General features: G+C 41.5%; 1 protein-coding gene and 1 pseudogene across 1 annotated transcript; one reads left to right on the top strand and one right to left on the bottom strand.

The window, feature by feature from the left end:
• The first annotated feature begins 4,551 nt into the window (after positions 1-4,551).
• C2CD4A (C2 calcium dependent domain containing 4A) lies at positions 4,552-8,485 on the top strand. The gene is made up of 2 exons (XM_032175522.2): positions 4,552-4,663; positions 5,158-8,485. Exon 2 carries the CDS (start codon positions 5,187-5,189, stop codon positions 6,294-6,296), a length of 1,110 nt encoding a protein of 369 aa, XP_032031413.1. The 5' UTR covers positions 4,552-4,663; positions 5,158-5,186; the 3' UTR covers positions 6,297-8,485.
• An 11,538-nt stretch (positions 8,486-20,023) lies between these two features.
• LOC116482101 (nucleophosmin-like) lies at positions 20,024-20,881 on the bottom strand (annotated as a pseudogene).
• Between the last annotated feature and the right edge of the window lie 491 nt (positions 20,882-21,372).

The raw sequence follows: 21,372 nt of genomic DNA, 5'->3' as shown, positions 1-21,372 counted from the left end.
TAACTTTGTAATTTTGAAAGAATAATGTGTAAATGTGCTTTCATATGCATCATTCAATTTTATTATGTTTCAGTTATACTTCGTAAGGCGTCATGTCATTATTATGCGAAGGTAGGCATTTTTGTGTAATCCTCACAAAAGAGCTGTGAGGTAACTAATGCAGGTAGTAGTATGATCCTCATTTTATAGAAAAATTAAGCTCGGGAATGTTAAGTGACTTACCCAAAATCACACAGCAGATATTAATTTCCTTTGATTCCCTGAGCACTGCCACCCTTTTCTCTTCCAGTAATTATACAATTTAATCAACACTGGGCTATTAGTCATTTTCAGAGACCTTACTTTGAAAGGTTCATGACAGAAAAAATAAATCTCAGAGTGGAAAATTTGGCTCTAAATTTTTGGTACAAAAAAATTCTATTACCATGTAGTATAAAAAGCTTTAAATTTTACTATTTTCCATTTTCAGCATGTTTTAAGGGATTGATTATGTGCATTCAGTAATGCCCGAAATCTTCCATTATTTAACAAGTCAGAAATATACAGTCCCAATTTAAAACAAACTATAACTAATGTCAAGAAACACCATTAGCACCCTTATGTATGGCATTATATCAGAAATAATTTGGATACAGAGGTTAAAGAAAATGAGCGTTCTAATTAATTACAGTTCTTGCCTTCATTCTGGCTTAAGAACAATGAGAATGACAACAAGGGAAATTACAAAACTAAACTTCAATGAGGGACTAAACAATAAAAACAGATGAGCAAAATATTATTTCTGTTAAAAACAAAAGTATAAGTTAGGGACGCTTAAAAATTAACTCAAAAATGTTTAAAAAAAAAAAAAAAACTTCACACTTACCGCCACCCATACCCTATTCCCCAACCCTAGAGTTTTTGGAGAAAAGCAGAAGGAATTTGGGGGAAAGGAAATGGAGGAGAAAGCTGGAGTATAAGCCATGACACCATGGACTGCAGGAAAAGTTAGGGAGGTTAACTAGGAGAAAGCACGGGAGGGGATTGCAGAATGTTAGTGCCAGAGGGAGGATCATCCTGTTAATCCAGCCCCCTCAATTGACAGATGGAGACGCTGAGTGCCAGGGAGAATTAAGGGTTTGCCCAAAGTTCCACAAGTTAGTAACTGTCAGAGCAAAAACCCAAACAACAGTGTCCTGACTCCCTGCTCTGTATTCTTTCCAGTACTCCATATTCTAGTTGTGTTGAACAAGATGCATAAGTCAGAACACTGATGTTTTATTGGTTGTAATCTCTCTTCTTGCTTTCCTTGACACTCAACCTCCTATATTTTTGTAAGTATGCTTTAAAATGTTTAATTTCCTTTTACTCTTAGAGCACCTCTGGCCTTGATGGTATGTGGTCTATTTATGCTCACTTTACAGAATTGTTTTCCAGCTCCAATACTGGATGTTCCCACAGCTACAGCTGAGAGCTTGGAATAGCCACTGTCTTCCTGTGAGTAGATTTGTGTGTTCCAGGCACCCTGTTACACCATCCTCCCAAGTACTGGGTGGTTGGTTCATGCTTCCAAGTTAAGTAAAACATAAGGCTTAACAGGGTCACAGGGACCAGCCACGCAATGGCAAATCTCTGCTATTTTCAAGAAATTATGTACAGGAAATGCTATTAAGGTGTTACTAAAGAAGGTGAATCATTAAAAAAAACAAAGTTGATCTGCTTTGCTTGCCTGAGGAGAAAAATATTTTTAAAGGAATCCATGTATGAATCAGCTAATCCCTGCCCAAGCAAACATTCATAATAAAATAATGATAGTAATAATAATAACTGTTAGCCAGTGTTTAACTGCCAACCAAGCATTTTCATGCGTATCTTTTTAACCCCCACAACAATCTTATGTGGTCGGTATTATTACCCTCATTTTATAACTTGAGCTCAGACAAGTTCATTAACTTGCTTAACAACTTTTCAGCCAACTTCTCAGACTGTAAACTCTGATCTGTGCTCCTAATCACTTTAACCAAGAGCTCTCAACAGGGCTAACAACATTCTTGTCTCCCAGGAAAAGCTGAGTCAGAACACATGCACATGGCCCTCAAGTATATAATTTGATAAAACTTTTCCCATAGATTTAGCCCTGGCCCAAGAATTTTGGCAAAGAGTAGTGGTGATTTCAAGACAAAGAAGTAGGCTGGGCTTAGTGGCTCACACCTGTAATCCCAACACTTTGGGAAGCCGAGGCTGGGGGATCTCTTGAGCCCAGGAGTTTGAGACCAGCCTGGGCAACATGGCAAAATCCCATGTCTATAAAAAATATAAAAATTAGCCAGGTGGTGGTGCATGCCTGTAGTCCAAGCTACCTAGGAGGGTGACATGGAAAAATCACCTGAGCCTGGGAAGTTGAGGTTGAAGTGCCCATGATTGCACCACTGCACTCCAGCCTGGGCATCAGAGTGAGCCCCTGTCTCAAAAAAAAAAAAAAAAAAAAAAAAAAAGACATAGCTAGTCAAGGACACAGTAAATCCAGAGACCCACCAATCCTGCCCCCTACTAGAAACATATAAGTAATGTTCAGGCCAGGTACAGTGGCTCACACCTATAGTCCTAGCACTTTGGGAGGCTGAGGTGGGCGGATCACTTTGAGCCCAGGAGTTCAAGACCAGCCTGGTCAACATGTTGAAACTCCATCTCTCCAAAAACAAAAAAAAGTTAGTCGGGCCTGGTGGCTCAGGCCTGTAGTCTCAGCTACTTGGGAGGCTGAGGTTGGAGGATTTGCTTGAGCCTGGAAAGCAGAAGTTGCAGTGAGCCAAGATTGTACCACTGCACTCCAGCCTGGGCAAGAGAGTGAGACCCTGTCTTAAAAATAAATAAATAAATAAATAATGTTCGGTAGTCTCTTCTCACGCCTGCCTCACCCAGATGGAATTCAAATAGTTTATCCTCATCATTTTATTCCATCATTTATGGATTTACATAGCCGATATGATCTTGTACAGCCAACCTGTATCCACTTGCCTAGCATGGTGGCTGGAACCTAGAAAACATTTAGTACATATTGCTTTGAATGAATGAACTAATGAGCATTTGCTCTCTTCTGTAATAATAATATTATATCTGACATTGTGTATGTCAGGCCCTATGCTAAACTCTTCATATTATCTTACTTTATACTCATGATAACCCTATAGGTTGACACTATTATGAATTTTAAATTTGATACTGTGGCTTAGAAAGGTTAAGTAACTTGCTCAAGGTCACATAGCCACCATTCTGGCATTAACAGTAGATCCGATTTCAGACCCAATTTTCTTAACCACTATACTTTACAACTTTCCTCCTATCTTTATTAATAATCAGTTCTATGTATTTAGCACTTACCACGTTACATGGTGCAAAATATTTTACATTATTATTTCCCCAAACAGCTCATTTATACCCATTAGTAGGTATGATTTCCTCCATTTCCCATCATTATGTGACTTGGATAAGATACTTGACCTCTGAAACTCAGTTTTCATCTATAAAATAAGGATGATCTGAATATGCAGAGTTTCTGTGACAGTTCTACAGACTATGTAAGTCATCTAGCACAGTGCCTGTGTGTCCTGGAAACAATGCAAATGCCCTATCCTGAAATCATTTTTGCATGAATTCAATTTAATTCATTAAACATTATTTAAATAAGTGAATAATTTGCAAGGCAGTATCTTAGGCAGAAATGTCTGCCTGAACGCTGAACAAAATGCCTCAGATCTCTTTCAGCCTGAGCTAACTGGAAGCAACTCTCCTACAAAATGAACACAGGTTAGTTTTCAAAAGGAAGGAAAAGGGTCTCTCTGGTGGGCACAGCCTAGAAAGGCCAAATGTAGTCAGGGCGCCTCCAAAGGATGATTCCAACTCTCCAGATGCATGCAAGTGTACATTTTCCCGATAAAAAATCAGCACACATGGCTTAAGAAGTAGATTGTGATTTTTTAAATTGATGTATAACATACAATAAAGTACTCTAATCTTAAGTGTACACTAGTTGATTTTTTTTACATATGGATACACCTCTGTAACTCCACCCTGATCAAGACATGAAATGTTCCCCCTAACCCAGAGGGGTTTATAATCAGAAAAGAACATCTAAAATCAGAACTGAAAACCGGAAAGCAAATAAAGAACTTCGAAAGCTGGGCAACTGGGAAGCTGGATTTGGGGAAGGGTATTAGGAAAAAATAAGACAAACCGGACTTGTCTTCATTTTAATGGTGAATGTAGAGTACTTCTACGTGCTCACGTTCTTTACGGCCATCGATCCTCACAATGACTCTGCGGTATAGTAGAGACTTAATACCATTTTGCATGTGAGGAAACAGAAACTTCTTCGGGGTTTCCGAGGAAAACACCTCCACCCGAAGCCGGAGACAGAAAGAACTGGGTCTCCAGACCTTGCTCGGCAAATCCAGCCACGTGGCAGAAGGAAAGGGAAGGGCCTGGCGTCAGGTTACCAGGCAGCGCCCCTCTGCTCGGCCCACTGGCAAGCGCTCCCAGCGGCAGGTATAAAAGTCAGGCTGGCAGTCCTTGAACACTGGTGCTGAACCCCGCCGCGCGCGCTTTGAATTTCCCAGCGGCTAAGCGCCTCTCCTGGTCGGTGTCCCAGGCAGAAAGGTGCAGAGACCCATCTGACGCAGGACTCCAGGTATTTTGGGAGGGACCCAACGGCATGCTTAATTCCCTGGGGGATTCGTCTGAGGCTCTTTGCCTCTGCAAGGGGAGAACAAGCCACAGTTCCCTGGAAGGAATAACAATTATTTTAATTCTAGCTGAGGACTAGACTGCTATAGTCCAAAGAGTCAGGAAACGATTGCAAGGCAATCGTTGGCACAAAGAACAGAGCGACTGAAGTTACAATCCAGCATTTTGTGAGTCTCTGCCTTAGGCCAGCGAGGGCGGAGAGGGATTTAAAAAAGCTCCGAAGTGTGTATTACAACAGAGTTGAGATAGAACAAGAGAAAAACAATTGTTTTTCGCTCATGAAAAATAGTTTGCAATAGCGGCAAGCAAGAGCAGTTTGCCTTGTTTCGGGAAAGGCAGGAAGAAACACCCCGAAAGTATTAATAGGAGAAAAGGGACAGGAATTACTGCACCTTGCGGGGCTCGCTCTGACGATCCTTGTGCCTTTCTGCGTTGCAGGTAGACAAGCTCCAGCAGAGGGTGGCCAGATGTGGTGCCTGGAGAGACTCCGCTTGGGTCCTGAGTGCCTTCGGCGGAGCGGAGACTGGCATCTCCCGGGTCAGGCCCGCGGAGCCAAGTCTCGCACCACCGCCGCGTGCGCAAATGTGCTCACTCCGGACCGCATCCCCGAGTTCTGCATCCCGCCGCGGCTCATGCCCCGCCTGGCCTTGGCTGCACTCCAGCATTCTTGGGTCGAAGAAGCAGGGACGGACGAGGGCGCCGGCCGCACGGACTGGGATCCGCGCTCGCAGGCCGCGCTGTCACTGCCGCACCTGCCCCGTGTGCGCACCGCCTACGGCTTCTGCGCGCTGCTCGAGAGCCCGCACACGCGCCGCAAGGAGTCGCTCCTGCTCGGTGGCCCGCCCGCGCCCCGGCCCCGGGCCCACACCTACGGCGGTGGCGGCGGCCCGGACGCCCTCCTGGGGACCCTGCGCGTCCCGCGAGCTCCCGGCCCGGCCACCCCCGCGGCCCCCGGCTGTCCCCGCCCGCCCCAGGACGCGCTCGCCCGGCGGCCTCGCGGCTGCCGCCTCCTGCGTGTCCCCGACGGGCTGCTGAGCCGCGCCCTGCGGGCCGGGAGGAGTCGCCGCCTGGCCCGCTTCCGCTCCGTCTCCAGCGGGAACGAGGACGAGGAGCGCCGCGTGGGCTCCCAGTCCCCGGCCCGGGCCCCCTCCTCGAGCCCGCCGTCGTGCCGGGTCCCGTTTCCTGAGCGCCTGGAGGCCGAGGGCACCGTGGCTCTGGGCAGCGCTGGCGACGCCCTGCGCTTGGCCGCCGAGTACTGTCCGGGAACCGGGCGCCTCCGCCTCCGGCTGCTCCGCGCCGAGAGCCCGGCCGGAGGCGCCCCCGGGCCCCGAGCCGTCAGCTGTCGCCTCAGCCTCGTCCTGCGGCCGCCGGGCACTCCGCGTCGGCAATGCAGCGCTGTGGTGGGGCGCAGCCGCAAGGCCTCCTTTGACCAGGACTTCTGCTTCGACGGCCTCTCGGAGGACGAGGTGCGCCGCCTGGCCGTTCGAGTCAAGGCCCGGGACGAGGGCCGCGGCCGGGAGCGGGGCCGCCTGCTGGGCCAGGGTGAGGTGTCCCTGGGCGCCCTCCTGCTGCTCTGAGGGCCCAGCCCTCCCCGCGGCGCTCTGCTCGGGGGGACTCCGGACACTGACAGCCGCGTGGTACAAAATAAACGTGTATTGGTTGTTATCAGGCCTGTTTCAGTCCAACACTGGCAGAGATATTCTAGATTAACTATCCCAGTAAAAGATATGATATTTTCCGTAGATACCTCCAGAATTCTTTTCAGCAAATGGAATAGTTCTACAGTGTTTCCCAATATAGACAGCCATTTGCATACCATATGTACCACACACGCCTGGGAAATAATGAATCACATGAAGTGTTAGAACTAGAAAGTGTCTTGGCGATCTATTTGCTCCAATCACCTCGTTTTAAAATTGGTGCTTTCCACAACATGCATCGAGACCATCTCGGAGCATTTACTTTTGAAGCATTTTGTTTAAGACCCCGGATAAGAAAATGAGGGCAATAGAGGCTGAAGTGACTTTTCCAAGATCAATAGTGAGTTATTAGTTGCAACTCCAGTCTGTACTCCTAGCTATATCTTACTGGAAAAGCATTGGAGAAAATGAAACCATTTTAATGTTCTAAGCTTAAATAATAGTTATAATAGGCTAGGTGTGGCGGCTCACGCCTCTAATCCTGGCACTTTGGGAGGCCGAGGCAGGCAGATCGCTTGAGCCCAGGACTTTGAGACCAGGCTGGGCAACATGGCAAGACTGCGTCTCCATAAAAAATACAAAATTTAGCCGGACGTGGTGGCACGCACCTGTAGTTCCAGCTACTCTGGGACTGAGGCGCAAGGATCACCTGAGCCTGGGAGCTCAAGGCTGCAGTGAGCCGAGATCGTGCCACTGCACTCCAACCTGGGCAACCGGAGAGACACCCTGTCTGCAAATAATAATAATAATATTAATAATAATAATAATAATAATAAATAGTTTTACAAGTGTTAATTTGTTTATGTTTTAATCCCCAAAAGGAGGCACTGCTATGCCCATTTTGCAGATGAGGATATTGAAGCACAGAATAAAGAGCAGAGTCAGAATTTGAACCTAGACAATCAGTATTTCACTCATCACTCTTATGTAGGTAATACCACAGTGTCTAAAGGGCCCGCTATTAAAGTTGCGAGAATTGTGCAATTTCTCTCTGAAACTGTTGACTCTGAAGTTCATATCTACTTGTATTCCTCATCCTGCTTTTGGTGAAAAAGCAAATTGGTTGAAATGAATAATTTATTATCTCATGCTAATAACTTCAGGCATTGAGATGAGCTGATGGGTCTAAAGCTCTGAGGAAGAAGCTAACTGGCCTCAGAATCATAGAAATGGGTGCCAGCCTTGTTGTAACAGGCGGTGGAGAGTGTACACATAGCATGGTTTTACCTCTGGCTTCTGATAATAATTCCAGATTTAACAATACTGTTTTAGAGGACGATTTTCCCTCATCCCTTGAATTCACTGCCAGCAGGGCATTTTTTTTCTTTTTTTTATGCAAATAGGAAAATGCATCCTAAATGAGGGTTAAAAAATTGAAAATATTTAAATATATAGGATGGTGTTAAATATGACTCCATTATCAATCTGGATTCAGAAATGGTTTCTGCTTTATTTCATTTTATCTTTTAGAAACAAGGCCTCACTCTGTCACCCAGGCTGGAGTGCAGTGGTGCGATCACAGCTCACTGCAGCCTCTACCTCCTGACGCAAGCTATCATCCCACCTTGGCTTCTTAAAGTGCTGGGATTATAGGAGTGAGCCACCATGCCCGACCAGTTTCTGCTTTTATTAAAATTGTTCACAGTTTTATCCATTCATGTTCATTAAAAATGCTATTTAGAAAAGAGTTTGATAAAATAAATATTATACAAAATTCGAAGAAAAAAAGAAAAGAGTTTCTGTTTCAGTCACAAATTAGGGTTATTGTGATGTGTATTTATGATGACCCTTGAACAAATGTGAAGAATACTGTGAATTCTATGACTCTATCAAAATCAGCCACATCCAGAAGCTTGCAGTTGTTGACCAAATGAATGACAACATACAGTAATTCAGATCTATCATGTGCTCTTCTATCTAATCAGTCAATATTTCCTTGGCCCTCAAGCCAACTTTCATTTTTTATGTATAACCTTCTTCATGATTTTGAAATTTTGGTAGGGTAACTACTAATGAGTTCACAAATGTAGCATTTTAAAAGGAAAATAAATGGAGAGTGAAAACAAATTGGCTACGTATAATTGTGGGTTTTAATTTTTCTGTTTTTAAAATAAAAAATGGCATTGATAGTTTAAATAGCCCAAGTTTTTATTCCAGAAGATGTTGCAATAACTATTGTCACTAGAGTATATACATGTCATTTTATTAAGTAGATTTTTTTCGTGAAAGTAAATCAGTGCATTTGAGGGATCTAAATTTTTTATGAAATAGTGGTGGTGATTTCCAAACAGAATCTCCATTAATGGCAAGTTATGGTTGATCAAATAATCCAAGAGTCTAATCAAAAAGGTTTTAAAGGGGCTGAGATAGAATCATAAATGATAAAATCATAAAATTTTAGAGTTGAAAAGAACTTTAATAATCATTTTGTGCTGGGTGCAGTGGCTCATGCCTGTAATCCCAGCACTTTGGGAGGCCGAGGCAGGCAGATCACAAGGTCAGGAGTTTGAGACCAGCCTGACCAACATAGTGAAACCCCGTCTCTATTAAAAATGCAAAACAATTACTCGGACGTGGTGGTGCACACCTGTAATCCCAGCTACTCGGGAGGCTGAAGAAGGAGAATTGCTTGAACCCAGGAGGTGGAGGTTGCAGTGAGCCAAGATCATGCCACTGCACCCCAGCCTGGACAACAAAGCGAAAGTGTCTCAATAAATAAATAAATAAACAAGTAAATAAGTAAATATTTAAAAATAATCATTTTGTGGAAATCTATATCATAGGAGTGGACCAGAGAAGCAAATTTTAGGTTGCCCCAAATCACACAATCAGTAAAAAGAGCTGAGACTAGAACCAATTTGATTTTCATTTTGCTCTTCAATCTAATGGCCCTTTGACTACTAATTCCAGGAAAAGAGAAACACTGTACATCACTAATCTAATCTAATGTTTGCATTCAAGAAATCTTATTTGCAATACAAATGTTTGGGATAACATTAGCCTTTCCGGGGCAAATTTAAATTTCATTTAGACTTTACTGCCCTCTAGTGGATCCCTCAAGTGTTTTGTCAATTGGCTCTACCCCTATTATTAGATATTAGACCATTTCAACTAAAGGTCAATCTAATGCCAGGACCCTATTTTCTTGAAGACCTTTGCTAATATTAGATTGTAGTGAAGATTCACATTGCAAAGTAATTTAATACACCTATCTGAGAGCACAAGGTGCTAAAAATATTTTAGATTTAAATAAAGAGAGGAAAACTTTTTCCAGTAATAATCAAGTTGGGAGTGTGTGTCAACAACATGTTGGTTACAGAAAACTGCTTTTAATATTTCTCATGTTTCTTCTCATCAAGCTTTAGTACTCACATCTTCTCCATAAATGATATGGCATGATCTTGCCTCTTTGTGGTTTAAATATCTTTTCTTTGAACATATTCGAAGAAAAGCCCTACACAATAAACAGAATATGCCAGTTTAAATAGCACCAGTTGAGTCAAAATTTTAACACTGCATTGTCAGCTGGTTTTACAAAGATAATGTATTCTAACCTAAAATACTAGCTTCAGTTTGGATCAAATATTCCCAGATGATAATTTCTTTGAATCTGATTTTCTTTTATACACACCTCAACAATTCACGTTCTCCCCATAGCCATCCCCAGCACTTAGTTTAACCATGGCATGCAAGACACTGTTCTGCCTCCAGGCTTTTGAGTTCACAGATAAAACAGATGCACGACAGCCCATGGTGTTTTGAAACCCAAGTTTTACTATTCTGTAAATGCACGTAGCAAAATCCCATCAAATTAATGTCATAGACGTTATAGGCCCATAATAGAATTCTTAGCTAAGAATTCTCCATGGCCCTACTGATTCTGCTTTCTATTACTGTAGATTAGTTCAAATTTTTTAGAATTTTATATACATGGAAAAATTAAGTATATATTCTTTTTGGGGGAATCTGGCTCCTTTCACTCAGCGTTATTGCGATATATCCATGTTGTTGCCTATATCAATAGTTCATTCTTTATATTGCTGAATGGATGACTGTCGAATGTCTAAACCCCAATTATTTTATCCCTTTATTTGTAACTGTTTTCCTTGCACTCATTATTTGTTTCTTTTTTCCCTTCTCCTCTTCTTCTGATTTCTCTGGTTTTAATTGAACATTTCATAGGATTTTACTTTATCTTCTTTCTTAGCATATCAATCATAGTTCTTTTTAAAATTTCTTTAATGGTTGCCCTAGTGTTTGCATTATGCATTTGCAAGTAATCTAAATCCCTTTCAACTAACGCTATACCAAGCTTGTTCAATCTGCAGTCCGTGGATGGCACGCGGCCCAGGATGGCTTTGAATACGGCCCAACACAAATCTGTAAACTTTCTTAAAACATTATAAGATTTTTTTTTTGCTTATTTTTTTTAGCTCATCAGCTATTGTTAGTATATTTTATGTGGGACCCAAGACAATTCTTCTTCTAATGTGGCCCATGTCAAAAGATTGGGTGCCCCTGCACTATACTGCTTCATGGGCAGGTAGCTATATTATAATAGGGTATTCCCAATTCCTCCCTCCCTTTCCCTTAACACATTGTAATTTATTTAATTTACCTGTTCTTTGGTGTCTGTCATTCATTTGGAAAAACTTTCATCCATTTTTACTTCATTTGCTTCATTCTCTCTTTCTTTTCCTCTCAATCACTCATATGTTACATCTTTTGGAATCATCACACAATCTTGGATATTCTGCTCTTTTTTTTTTTCTCTTTGCATTGTAGTTTGGGAAATTTCTATGGACATGTCTGCAAGTTCATTGGTTATTTCCTTGGCCATGCCCAATCTATTAATGAAGGCATTTTAAATTTTCAGCATTTCCTTTTGATTCGTTTTTAAGGTTTTCCTCTCTCTGTTTACATTGCCCACATGTTCTTGCATGTTGTCTGCTTTTCCCATTCTAGCCCTCAACGTATTAATTATAGTTATTTTAAATTCCTGGTCTGACAGTTCTAAAACCTGTGTCATATCTGAGTCTGGTTCTCTTGCTTTGTCTCTTCAGATTGTTTTTATCTTGTCTCCTAGTGTGCCTTATTGAAAGCTGGACATGAATAATCAGATACTAGGAACCGAGGTAAATAGTGTGAGGCTTTATGTTTATCTGGAGGAGTTATGCTGTGGTTGCTCTTTGCTATAGCTGTAAGTATCTGCGGCCAGTTTCCCTTAATGTCCATGTTTTTATCTCCTCTGCTATCTTGAGTATCCCTAAGAGCACCTTCTTACATAAAGTATCTGCCTTGAAACTCTTTCAGCTGTTATCCACTGATGTCCTGACCCCTGTTGATATGGTGGTAAATGTTGGGAAGGGAAAGCAGTCTATAACTCTATGATTAAATCTCAGTCTACTAGTGGACCATTGTCCCTTGGTTGAGACCTTCACAAATGTTTCTTAGCCTTTTTTCTCCAGGTGAGATGGGAAGGATAGCAGGGCTCAAGTTGAGGAATTGCCCCTCTCCTAAGCCCATAAGACTCTGGTAAAGTCCTTTTCTCAAGAAGAGTAGATTTTTGTTATGGAAAAATGCTTTGAGCGTATTTCAAAATGATTACTGCTAAGTTTTCTCTTAGCTCTTCACCATGAGAACCTGGTGGGGCTTCTGGGAATAACCCATGAAAGTGTGCCACCTGCAGCACCCTTCCCCCAGCCCCAAGACTGTGGATCCCAGGAGTATCTCATGCTCACATTAGTCCATACTCAGCCTCCAGGAACTTGTCAAAATAACCATTTAGTATTCCCATCAGTTTATGGCTCCAGTAGCTTCTGCTCCAGGTAAGCTGATCTTGGCTTGACTCTCCATGTCAGCCTGTTGCTCCAGACTTCAGGGTGGTGGTTTGCCTTGCTACATCAAATCTCTGATAGGTCTAAGGAAAATTATGAATTTTTAGTTTGTTCATTCTTTTTTTTCTTATTGTAAGAATGGGAATGACAACTTTCAAGCTCTTTATATGGTGGAGTTCATTATAAGATAAGCTTAAAGGGAGGCTGACCCCATTCGGAAAGTTAGACTTCCAGAATCAGTATCCATTTTCCTAATAGATATTTAGATTAAGTCCAATTTCAAGCTTTTATGAATAAAACTGCTACAAAAATTCATGTACAAGACTTTGCATGGATGTATGATTTCATTTCTCTTGGGTAAATACCTACAGTGGAACAGCTGGATCATTATATGGTGGCTGTATATTTAACTTTCTAAGAAACTGACACACTCTTTTCCAAAGTGGTTGTATCATTTTACTTTCTTACAAACAAGGTGTAAGAGTTCTGGTTGCTCAACACCCTCACCAACACTTGCACAATAAGGAACTTTTGAAGGAAATATATACAGATGGTCCCCAACTTAAAATTGTTCTACTTAACTATTTTTTGACTTCACAATGGTAAGCAAGCGGTCTGCATTCAATAGAAACTGTACGTTCGAATTTCGATGTAATGTAATCATCATTATCTTGGTATAAGATATTCAGAAAATATGCGGGTCCATTAAAGAAACCTGGAACATCAAGATTTTTAAATATTCAGTGATGATTGCATAGCTTTAGCGTTCAGTAAGAGTTACTGTGTTTCTTTCCAAAAGTCATTAATTTAGCCATTTAAAACCAATACAGATAGGCCAGGAGTCGTGCCTCACATCTGTAATCCCAGCACTTTGGGAGGCCAAGGCGGATGGATCACGAGGTCAGGAGATTGAGACCAGTCTGGCCAACATGGTGAAACCCTGTCTCTACTAAAAACACAAAAATTTCCCGGGCATTGTGGCGTGTGTGCGTCTGTAGTCCCAGCTACTCAGGAGGCTGAGGCAGGAAAATCACTTGAACCCAGGAGGCGGAGGTAGCAGTGAGCCAAGATCACACCACTGCACTCCAGCCTGTGTGACAGAGCGAGACTCTGCCAAAAAAAAAAAAAGAAAAGAAAAACAAACAAAAAAAAAACCAATACAGACAAAAGAGATCTATCATACATCAGGATCAAATTTTGTGAGAGTCAATTAAAGGAGATGACAAGTACATAATCTGAGAAAAGTCTGACTAGAGATGGGGCTTAGACACTCTCTTGCTTTTCTTTTAGGTAGATTGATAAAGTTCACTTTTGTCAAGGAGCCGAGAATCCCTCCTTTCCTTTCTTTATTATCCTGCAGTTGGTGGAGCGGAAATATGAGCCATGTAGTGACATCAGAGCTAGAATACGGCTGCAGAGCCAGTTTCTAACAGTCATGAGTCAAAGGCACCACTCCACCTACAAATCTGGGGTTGGATTGTGGGCCTTGGGCACTCTGTAGCAACTCTACAAGCATCATTGTCAATAACAAATTCTTTCTTAAGCAGAGTTTAAATTCAAAAGCAGAGGAATGTGGGTTACAGATCTCAGCTGTCATTTATTAACTGTGTCTCTTGGTCATATGAATTAGCCTTTCTAAATGCCATTTCTTCATTAGTAAAGAAGAGTAATAAATATTACCTACCACGTGAAATTTATGTAAAGATTTAAGGAGATAATACATTCGAAGTCCTCAGCACAGTGGCTAATATTTAGAACCACTCAATAAATATTAGCTCTACTTTTTGCTTCATAATAGATGATGTTACTAGATTTCTCTCCAAGCTTCTAGCATATACAATGGATGCTGATCTTACAGCCAGGATCTTATAGCAAAGAGAGATAGTAGACTAGTTATATGAGTCATTTGAGAAATATATGTGGTGCCAAAGTAAGTGTTACAATTAGTACTATAGACAAGGAGTCTTAAAAGAGGGAATCAGAAAATGAGAAATGTCTCAACATTTATTTTTATTGATTGATTGATTGATTGATTGATTGATTTTTGAGATGGAGTCTCGCTCTGTCACCCAGGCTGGCGTGCAGTGGTGCGATCTCGGCCCACTGCAACCTCGGCATCCCAGGTTCAAGCGATTCTACTGCCTCAGCCTCCCGAGCAGCTGGGATTACAGGTGCCCACCACCACACCTGGCTAATTTTTGTATTTTTAGTGGAGATGGGGTTTCACCATGTTGGCCAGGCTGGTCTCAAACTCCTGACTTCAGGCGATCTGCCCGCCTCAGCCTCCCAAAGTGCTGGGATTACAGGCATGAGCCACCACGCCTGGCCTCGACATTTATTTAATACTCACCAAATTCCAGACACTATACCAAGACATTAAGTATTAGATCTCTGTGCCACAGCTATGTGAGGAAGGGCTTGATAGGTAGATCATGATCCTCAGAGAAGAGCATGGTCACACAGCTGGTGAGGGGGAAGGCAATGATTTAGACCCATGTCGATGTGACCACAAAGCCTCTGCTAGGCCTTAGATACCCAAAAGGTGGGTTTGACTTGCATCTGCAGAGGAAAGGGAGAAGGGCAGCCTTAGAAAAGGAACTAAGTTTTGGAGCCAAGCTAAGTAAAATGTGTTCTGGAAACAATGATTCTTAGGTCCCCAACAGCTTCCTAGCAGCACCTTTAGGGAAGGTTCTGTTGATGAACATACTGCCACTACTGGGGATCTGTATTTGCTGACTTGTTAGCACATAAAACAAAAATATACATATCACTGTGTCTTGCAACAATTAGAAGAAGGCAGTCAAACTTCCATTTATTCACTCATACTATCAGATTGCCCTTGAATAATACTATTTCTCCATCTTCCAAAGACATTTTTCTGCCTGGTTAATTATGTAATCGGTAGCAGGTTAAAAGTATGAGCTTTTCTGAAAAGTGGGTAAATCAAATTCTTAAGCTAAAAAAAAATGACCAGTTTTGAGACAAGACAGATGTATTACTTTTTGTTTTATGTAACCCATTCCGCTAAGCTTAAAACTGAAAACCGCCAATTTCTTTCCTGGGACCAAGACCTTGAAATTTAACAAATATTTGCCATCCTTAAACATTTTCAAACACTTTCAAACAACAACTTAAAGAAGTAAGTAAATCCATGAAAGACGATATGAGTTAAAACTACATAACTTAGAAATAACTTGCTCCTTTTTTTTTGAGATGGAGTCTTGCCCTGTCACCCAGGCTGGAGTGCACTGGCATGATCTCGGCTCACTGCAATCTCCACCTCTCGGGTTCAAGCAATTCCCCTGCCTCAGCCTTCCGAGTAGCTGGGATTACAGGTGCGCACCACCATGCCTAGCTACTTTTTTTTGTATTTTAGTAGAGATGGGGTTTCACCATGTTGGCCAGGATGGTCTCAGTCTCCTGACCTCGTAATCTGCCTGCCTTGGCCTCCCAAAGTGCTGGGATTACAGGCGTGAGCCACCACACCCAGCCTAACTTGCTCATTTTATAGATGAAAAACATGAGATCAGAGAGCAAAATAACTTTCCAGGTTTACGTTACCAGTTAGTAGCATTTTCTGACTCCCAAACTATTGTTCTTTCTGCTTTCATATACCGTAATACTAACTCTACTGGTATACTACTAATTTTTTGCATTACTAAAGAACAGTTTAAAAATGATCACCACCAAAACGGCACCATTCTCCTGCCACTCTGATGTAAATTATTTTTGTCTTTGTTAACTACCTTTCAGTCTTCGCTCATATCTATATTTATATGGTTCGAATAATAATATACATATATATACTATTTTTTCTATTTTTTATTTATGATTGTAATGTAATAGCTGTTTATGCTGCTATTAGTCTGGTATCACAGCCCTTGAGGTAGACATATAATGATTAATTATTTTCCTATTGTTGAATGTTTTGTCACTTTCCCAATTTTTTTTTCATTTTTTTGAGTTTTTTCTTTTCTTTTCTTTTCTTTTTTTTTTTTTTTTTTTGAGACAGAGTCTCACTCTGTAGCCCAGGTTGAAGTGCAATGGCATGATCTCGGCTCATTGCAACCTCTGCCTCCCGGATTCAAGTGATTTTCATGCCTCAGCCTCCCGAGTAGCTGGGATTACAGGCGTGCACCACAATGCCTGGCTAATTTTTTGTATTTTCGGTAGAGACAGGGTTTCACCATGTTGCCCAGGCTGGTCTTGAACTCCTGAGCTCAGAAGATCCGCCCACCTCAGCCTCCCAAAGTGCTAGGATTACAGGTGTCAGCCACTGTGCCCGGCCTGAATTTTTTCTTAGAATAAATTCTAGGAGATGAAATGTCAGCCTCAAACCCTATAAACATTACTACGGCCCCTATGAACGTTACTATTAGAGTTATTCATAAATTGGCTTTCCTGATTGGTCACATTTTCTTTTACGAAATGAAATGGGGTAAGAAAGGACTTGTGGGAGTAAGGGATACAATTCTAAATTTCACAGGCCTGAACCTGTCTGTAGAAGTCACAATACCCACTATTTTCCCAGAGTTAACGTAGGAAGTCAAAGAGAGTGAGGATGGCTTGGTTACAGTGGTAAGTAACAGCTATTATTGCTATGGACTAATGCATATTAGGGACTCTATCTGAAGGAATTTCGTGGTCTGGACTTTTACTGAGCAGACTCCCTTTCTCGAGACATTGAGATTTAGTTCACAACAACCATCTCCAAACAGCAAAAATGCTATTGGTATTAGGGTTTAAAAAACATACTGCCTTTAATAATTGGTTCGTTAGGTGCCCAGTTAAGTGCCAGGAGAGAGAACTGAGAGGAAAATTTCACTCAGATGCATCAAACTCAGTCTTAAATTACTGAGAGGAGAATAAACTAATTTCATGCAAATATATTTTAGACTTATGCTTTTTACATTGAATTTTCATTATGAATGTGATTAATGTATAATTCACAATCATGAATTAAGCTGCCACCGAGGCAGACCCAACAATATTAAATTACAATGTCAACAGTATTGTGGAAACGCTCTGCTTTCCAAATACCTGAGTAAACTCAGCCCTAAGACAGCCACAGGTGTTTGAGCACTCAGTATGACCTCAGCCACTGTGTCAGGCACCTTGGGGATATTGACAAGCAGCATGTGGCATGATGTTGAAGAAAGAGTGATGACAAGGAATAGGAGACATGAGTTCTCATTCTGACTTTGTGCTCCATGAGTAAATCACTTCCTCTTTGGGTCTTAATTTCCTCTTTCGGAAAATGAGAAGATTAGCATAGATCCACCATAGCCGGTAGGTTTTATCTCAGGTATAATACCACTGAACTTATAGTGGCTGCCTGGAGTGCTATGACGGAAATCATCCTAAGGCAATGTGTGGACTTAGGAAGACAACACTCTTCAATAACATAGCTACGTCTCTATAGGTTCACAATGGAGCAGGAGTACGTGCGCTATTACTTATTGACCTTGGTCTCATGAGCTCTGCAGCTCTGATATTTATTGATGTTAACAAAGACAAAATTCTTGCCTAAAGTAAGCTAAAATCTGGGTTGGGAGGTAAGATCAACAACCACAAATTACAGTGAATAATCAAGATAGAATAAGTATAAGGGCTAATTTTTTCAGTAAATATGATAAATATCAAAACCCAGAAAAAAAGAAGATCAATAAAGACTTGAGTAGTTAAGGATGCTTTCTTGGAGGAAAAAAAACACTTCAGCTGAGAATTAAAGACCAGGGCATGATAATAATATAAGCACTAAAACAATACTAAATACTAAAAAGATAATATAAATATTCATAATTATATAGTGCTTTAGAGTTTACACACCATTTTGGCATATTGTCAAATTTTAAGAGGATTTCAAATGTGTTTTATGCTTTCAGAATGTTTTATAATTTACAGTGTTCACAATCATTATAATATTTAATCTCAGAATAACCTGAGAGGTAGGCAGCATTAGCCCTATCTGATGAATGAGGAGTTTAGTAAAGTTAAGTGATTTATTCAAGAAATGTCACAAAGTTAATAAGGGGCATAGTTTGAAAAAGATCTAGTGTCCAAACCTAGACTAAGTAGGTCTATCAGTCAGGGTTGAACACAAAAACAAAGTACATGTTCAGTAATCTAGAAAGACTGATTGTTATATAACCATGGTAACAAGAAGTCACCAAAACTGATTTTAAACCTGTTCTATTGATCAACAACTTGTCCCAGTGACTGCTTTTGCAAGCCAACCAGTCAGTGTCAATCCTCACTTCTACAAGTCGACCAGGCAGGATGGACTCATTTCAATAAACATGCCTCTGAGTGCCAATCAACAAGTCTCAGAGAGTGCTTCTACAGATATTAACACACTTATGTCTCTAAATGTCCTCCTATCCCTGAAACCCATGCTTCCCCAGAGCCTTATTTAATAATATTAACAGAAAGTTCTGCTCAGAGAGAATGTGCCTAACAAAGCTCTCCCTTTCAATAATAAGCAATAAATTTACTTCCCACTCACCCCAGATATTGAGTGTTGGTCTCATCACCCTTTGACAAGGTCGAGTCATGAAAACGGAAACCACTCTGGGTATTTCAAACAAAGTTAATAGAATGAACTGCTTACACTGGGTTGGAAGGACTGTGACAGCACAAAAGGGACAGTGAGGTAACCCAGAGATTAATAGCTCTAGGTGAGCAAAAAACTTATAAACTATTGGTGAAATGAAAATGTCTACTCAACTCATGACAAGCCTTCTTCCAGGCACTGCTATACAACAAGGAACAAGATAAACGAGGTCCTGGCTCTCATGGGGTCCACATTCTAGGTGGGGTTAAAGATAAACAGTCTAGACCAGGCATGGTGACTCACACCTGTAATCCCAGCACTGTGGGAGGCCAAAGCAGGCGGATCACCTGAAGTCAGGAGTTTGAGACCAGCCTGGCCAACATGGTGAAACCCCATCTCTACTAAAAATACAAAAATTTGCTGGGCATGGTGGCGCATGCCTGTAATCCCAGCTACTCAGGGGGCTGAGGCAGTAGAATCCTTGAATCTGGGAGGCAGAGGTTGCAGTGGCCAAGATCGTGCCGTTGCACTCCAGCCTGGGTGACAAGAGTGAAACTGTATCTCAAAAACAAAACAAAACAAAAAAAGATGAACGGTCTAAAACATTAGACGAACAAGGTAAATTCACATGCAGTCACATGACGATAATACAAGAGAGTAAGATGATGGAGACTGGGGATCAGGCAAGGCCTGTCTCAGCAAATGGAGCTCATGCTAGGCAGCTCAGGGCCACCCTGCCAGGCCTGGGGCCAGAGCATCTGGGCAGAGGAAACCATCACTATGAATACCCTGACCACTGGTACCAGAAAAGGTTTTGTGCTCTTCCCTGTCACCAGTCCTTCTGTGTCAAACTGTTCCTTCCTAAACACCAATCTCACTGAAATAAACATTAGCTACATCTTTTCTTTTTTCTTCAAATACTGGGTTTATTCCACATATTATTTTGTCTTCTCACCATTTCCGTGTCTGACCATCGCTACTACTATGTCCCATCGTGACATTTCACACATACTTGAAGCCAAGCAAAGGGCAGAGTTCTATCTTTAAATACTAAACAGGCATTTCAGACAACACATTCTTGGCAATGGAGTCCAGACATTTCTCAAACATGGTAGAGAAAGTTCTCACTCTGCATTATAAAAAGGACAGCCAGATATCAACTGTTACACAAATGAAGTAAGATGAAAAATTTTAGCAACGTGTTTAAACTAGTCTTAAAGAGGCTTCCTCCACTGCCAGAGATCTCGAATAGCCTCCTAATCAGTCACCCGGAAGCAATTCTTCACAAAATTGATGAACTTGGCCTCCACTTTGGGAAGAAAACCACCTTTATTCTTGCTTGCATTTTTGCTTTAATGTCTTCTACAGAGCTAGGTCCTTTTGGTGTTTTAAAAGTTTTTTCTCGTGCTTTGAAGGATTCTTGACCTTTTAATCTTGTGTTGATGGTTTTGAGTCTTTTCCATTCTGGTTTTGTTGTTTTGCATTTTGGGTTGAAATACCTCCTGTAGATTTCTTCACTGAAGATTTTTCTTCAGTTTCCTCTTCAGCAAAATCATCCTCATTATCACCTTCTTCATCATCATCATCCTTTGTCAGCAGCACGTTTTACTTTTCTCTGTGGAAGCTTGCTACCACCTGCAGGGGCAGATCGATTTCCAGATATACTTAAGAGTTTCCCATCCTCATCCTCTTTGCCTTCTGACTCTGCAGCTTCCTGCACAGCTACTAGGTGTTGTCCACTCATATGCACTGGCCCTGAAACATATTTCAATGGTAAGACCATGGGTGGTGTTATTTCAAAGCCCCCAAGGGAAACTGTTGGCTGTACAGATGTTTTCAAAGTTGCCAGTGTTACCTTCATTGGACTGCCTTCATTATTCATTATCTCTGCTTCAACAACGTCCAATTCATCCTTTGCACCAGCCCCTAAACTGGTGGTTCTTAAAGATAACTGGCGCTCATTTGTATCATTATCCACCTTAAAGTGACAACCTTTGTTGCCTTTAGTTCACAACTGAAAAGATAGTTCTGGGCCTTAGGAGGCTTAAGTACATGTCCATCGAATCTTCCATAGGGTGGTGGCACACACTTAGATGGGAGAGGAGGTGGGTGGTGATAAAGTATTACCGGTCCAGAGAACAGCTGCACAGGATGGAATCACACCGGTTTCTTTTTCTTTCTTATTTAAATCTGGAAACTGGACAAAGTCCATAAAGTGTGTCTGTGACTCTGGCTGGACGATTGGCCAACTGTTTCCCCTATAATATACCATAAAGGGGAAAAGAAAAGGGGAAAAAAATACCTGCTGGGGAGTAAAATACAGAACAGATGGTGATGTTTACCCCTTCATTCACCTTTGCATATGTGAGAAATGCTTGCGAAACTTCTAGGAACTGGGTGTTGCCAGAAGGAAAAAAACACATAAAAGCTAATTACTAGTAATAACAGCATCAGTAAACCTAATCACACCTGGGGTGGTTGAGCTGGCAATAGAAAACCCAGCTTATCACATTCTTACAAGCCTGTCACTTGCGGTAATCAGAGCTTAAAAAGGAAGAGGGGC

The sequence above is a fragment of the Hylobates moloch genome, unplaced genomic scaffold, assembly GCF_009828535.3.
Source record: "Hylobates moloch isolate HMO894 unplaced genomic scaffold, HMol_V3 SCAFFOLD_14, whole genome shotgun sequence".
NCBI classification, from domain to species: Eukaryota; Metazoa; Chordata; class Mammalia; order Primates; family Hylobatidae; genus Hylobates; species Hylobates moloch.
The sequence above is the reverse complement of the archived record's forward strand: the minus strand, read 5'-3'. Positions and strand labels throughout refer to the sequence as shown.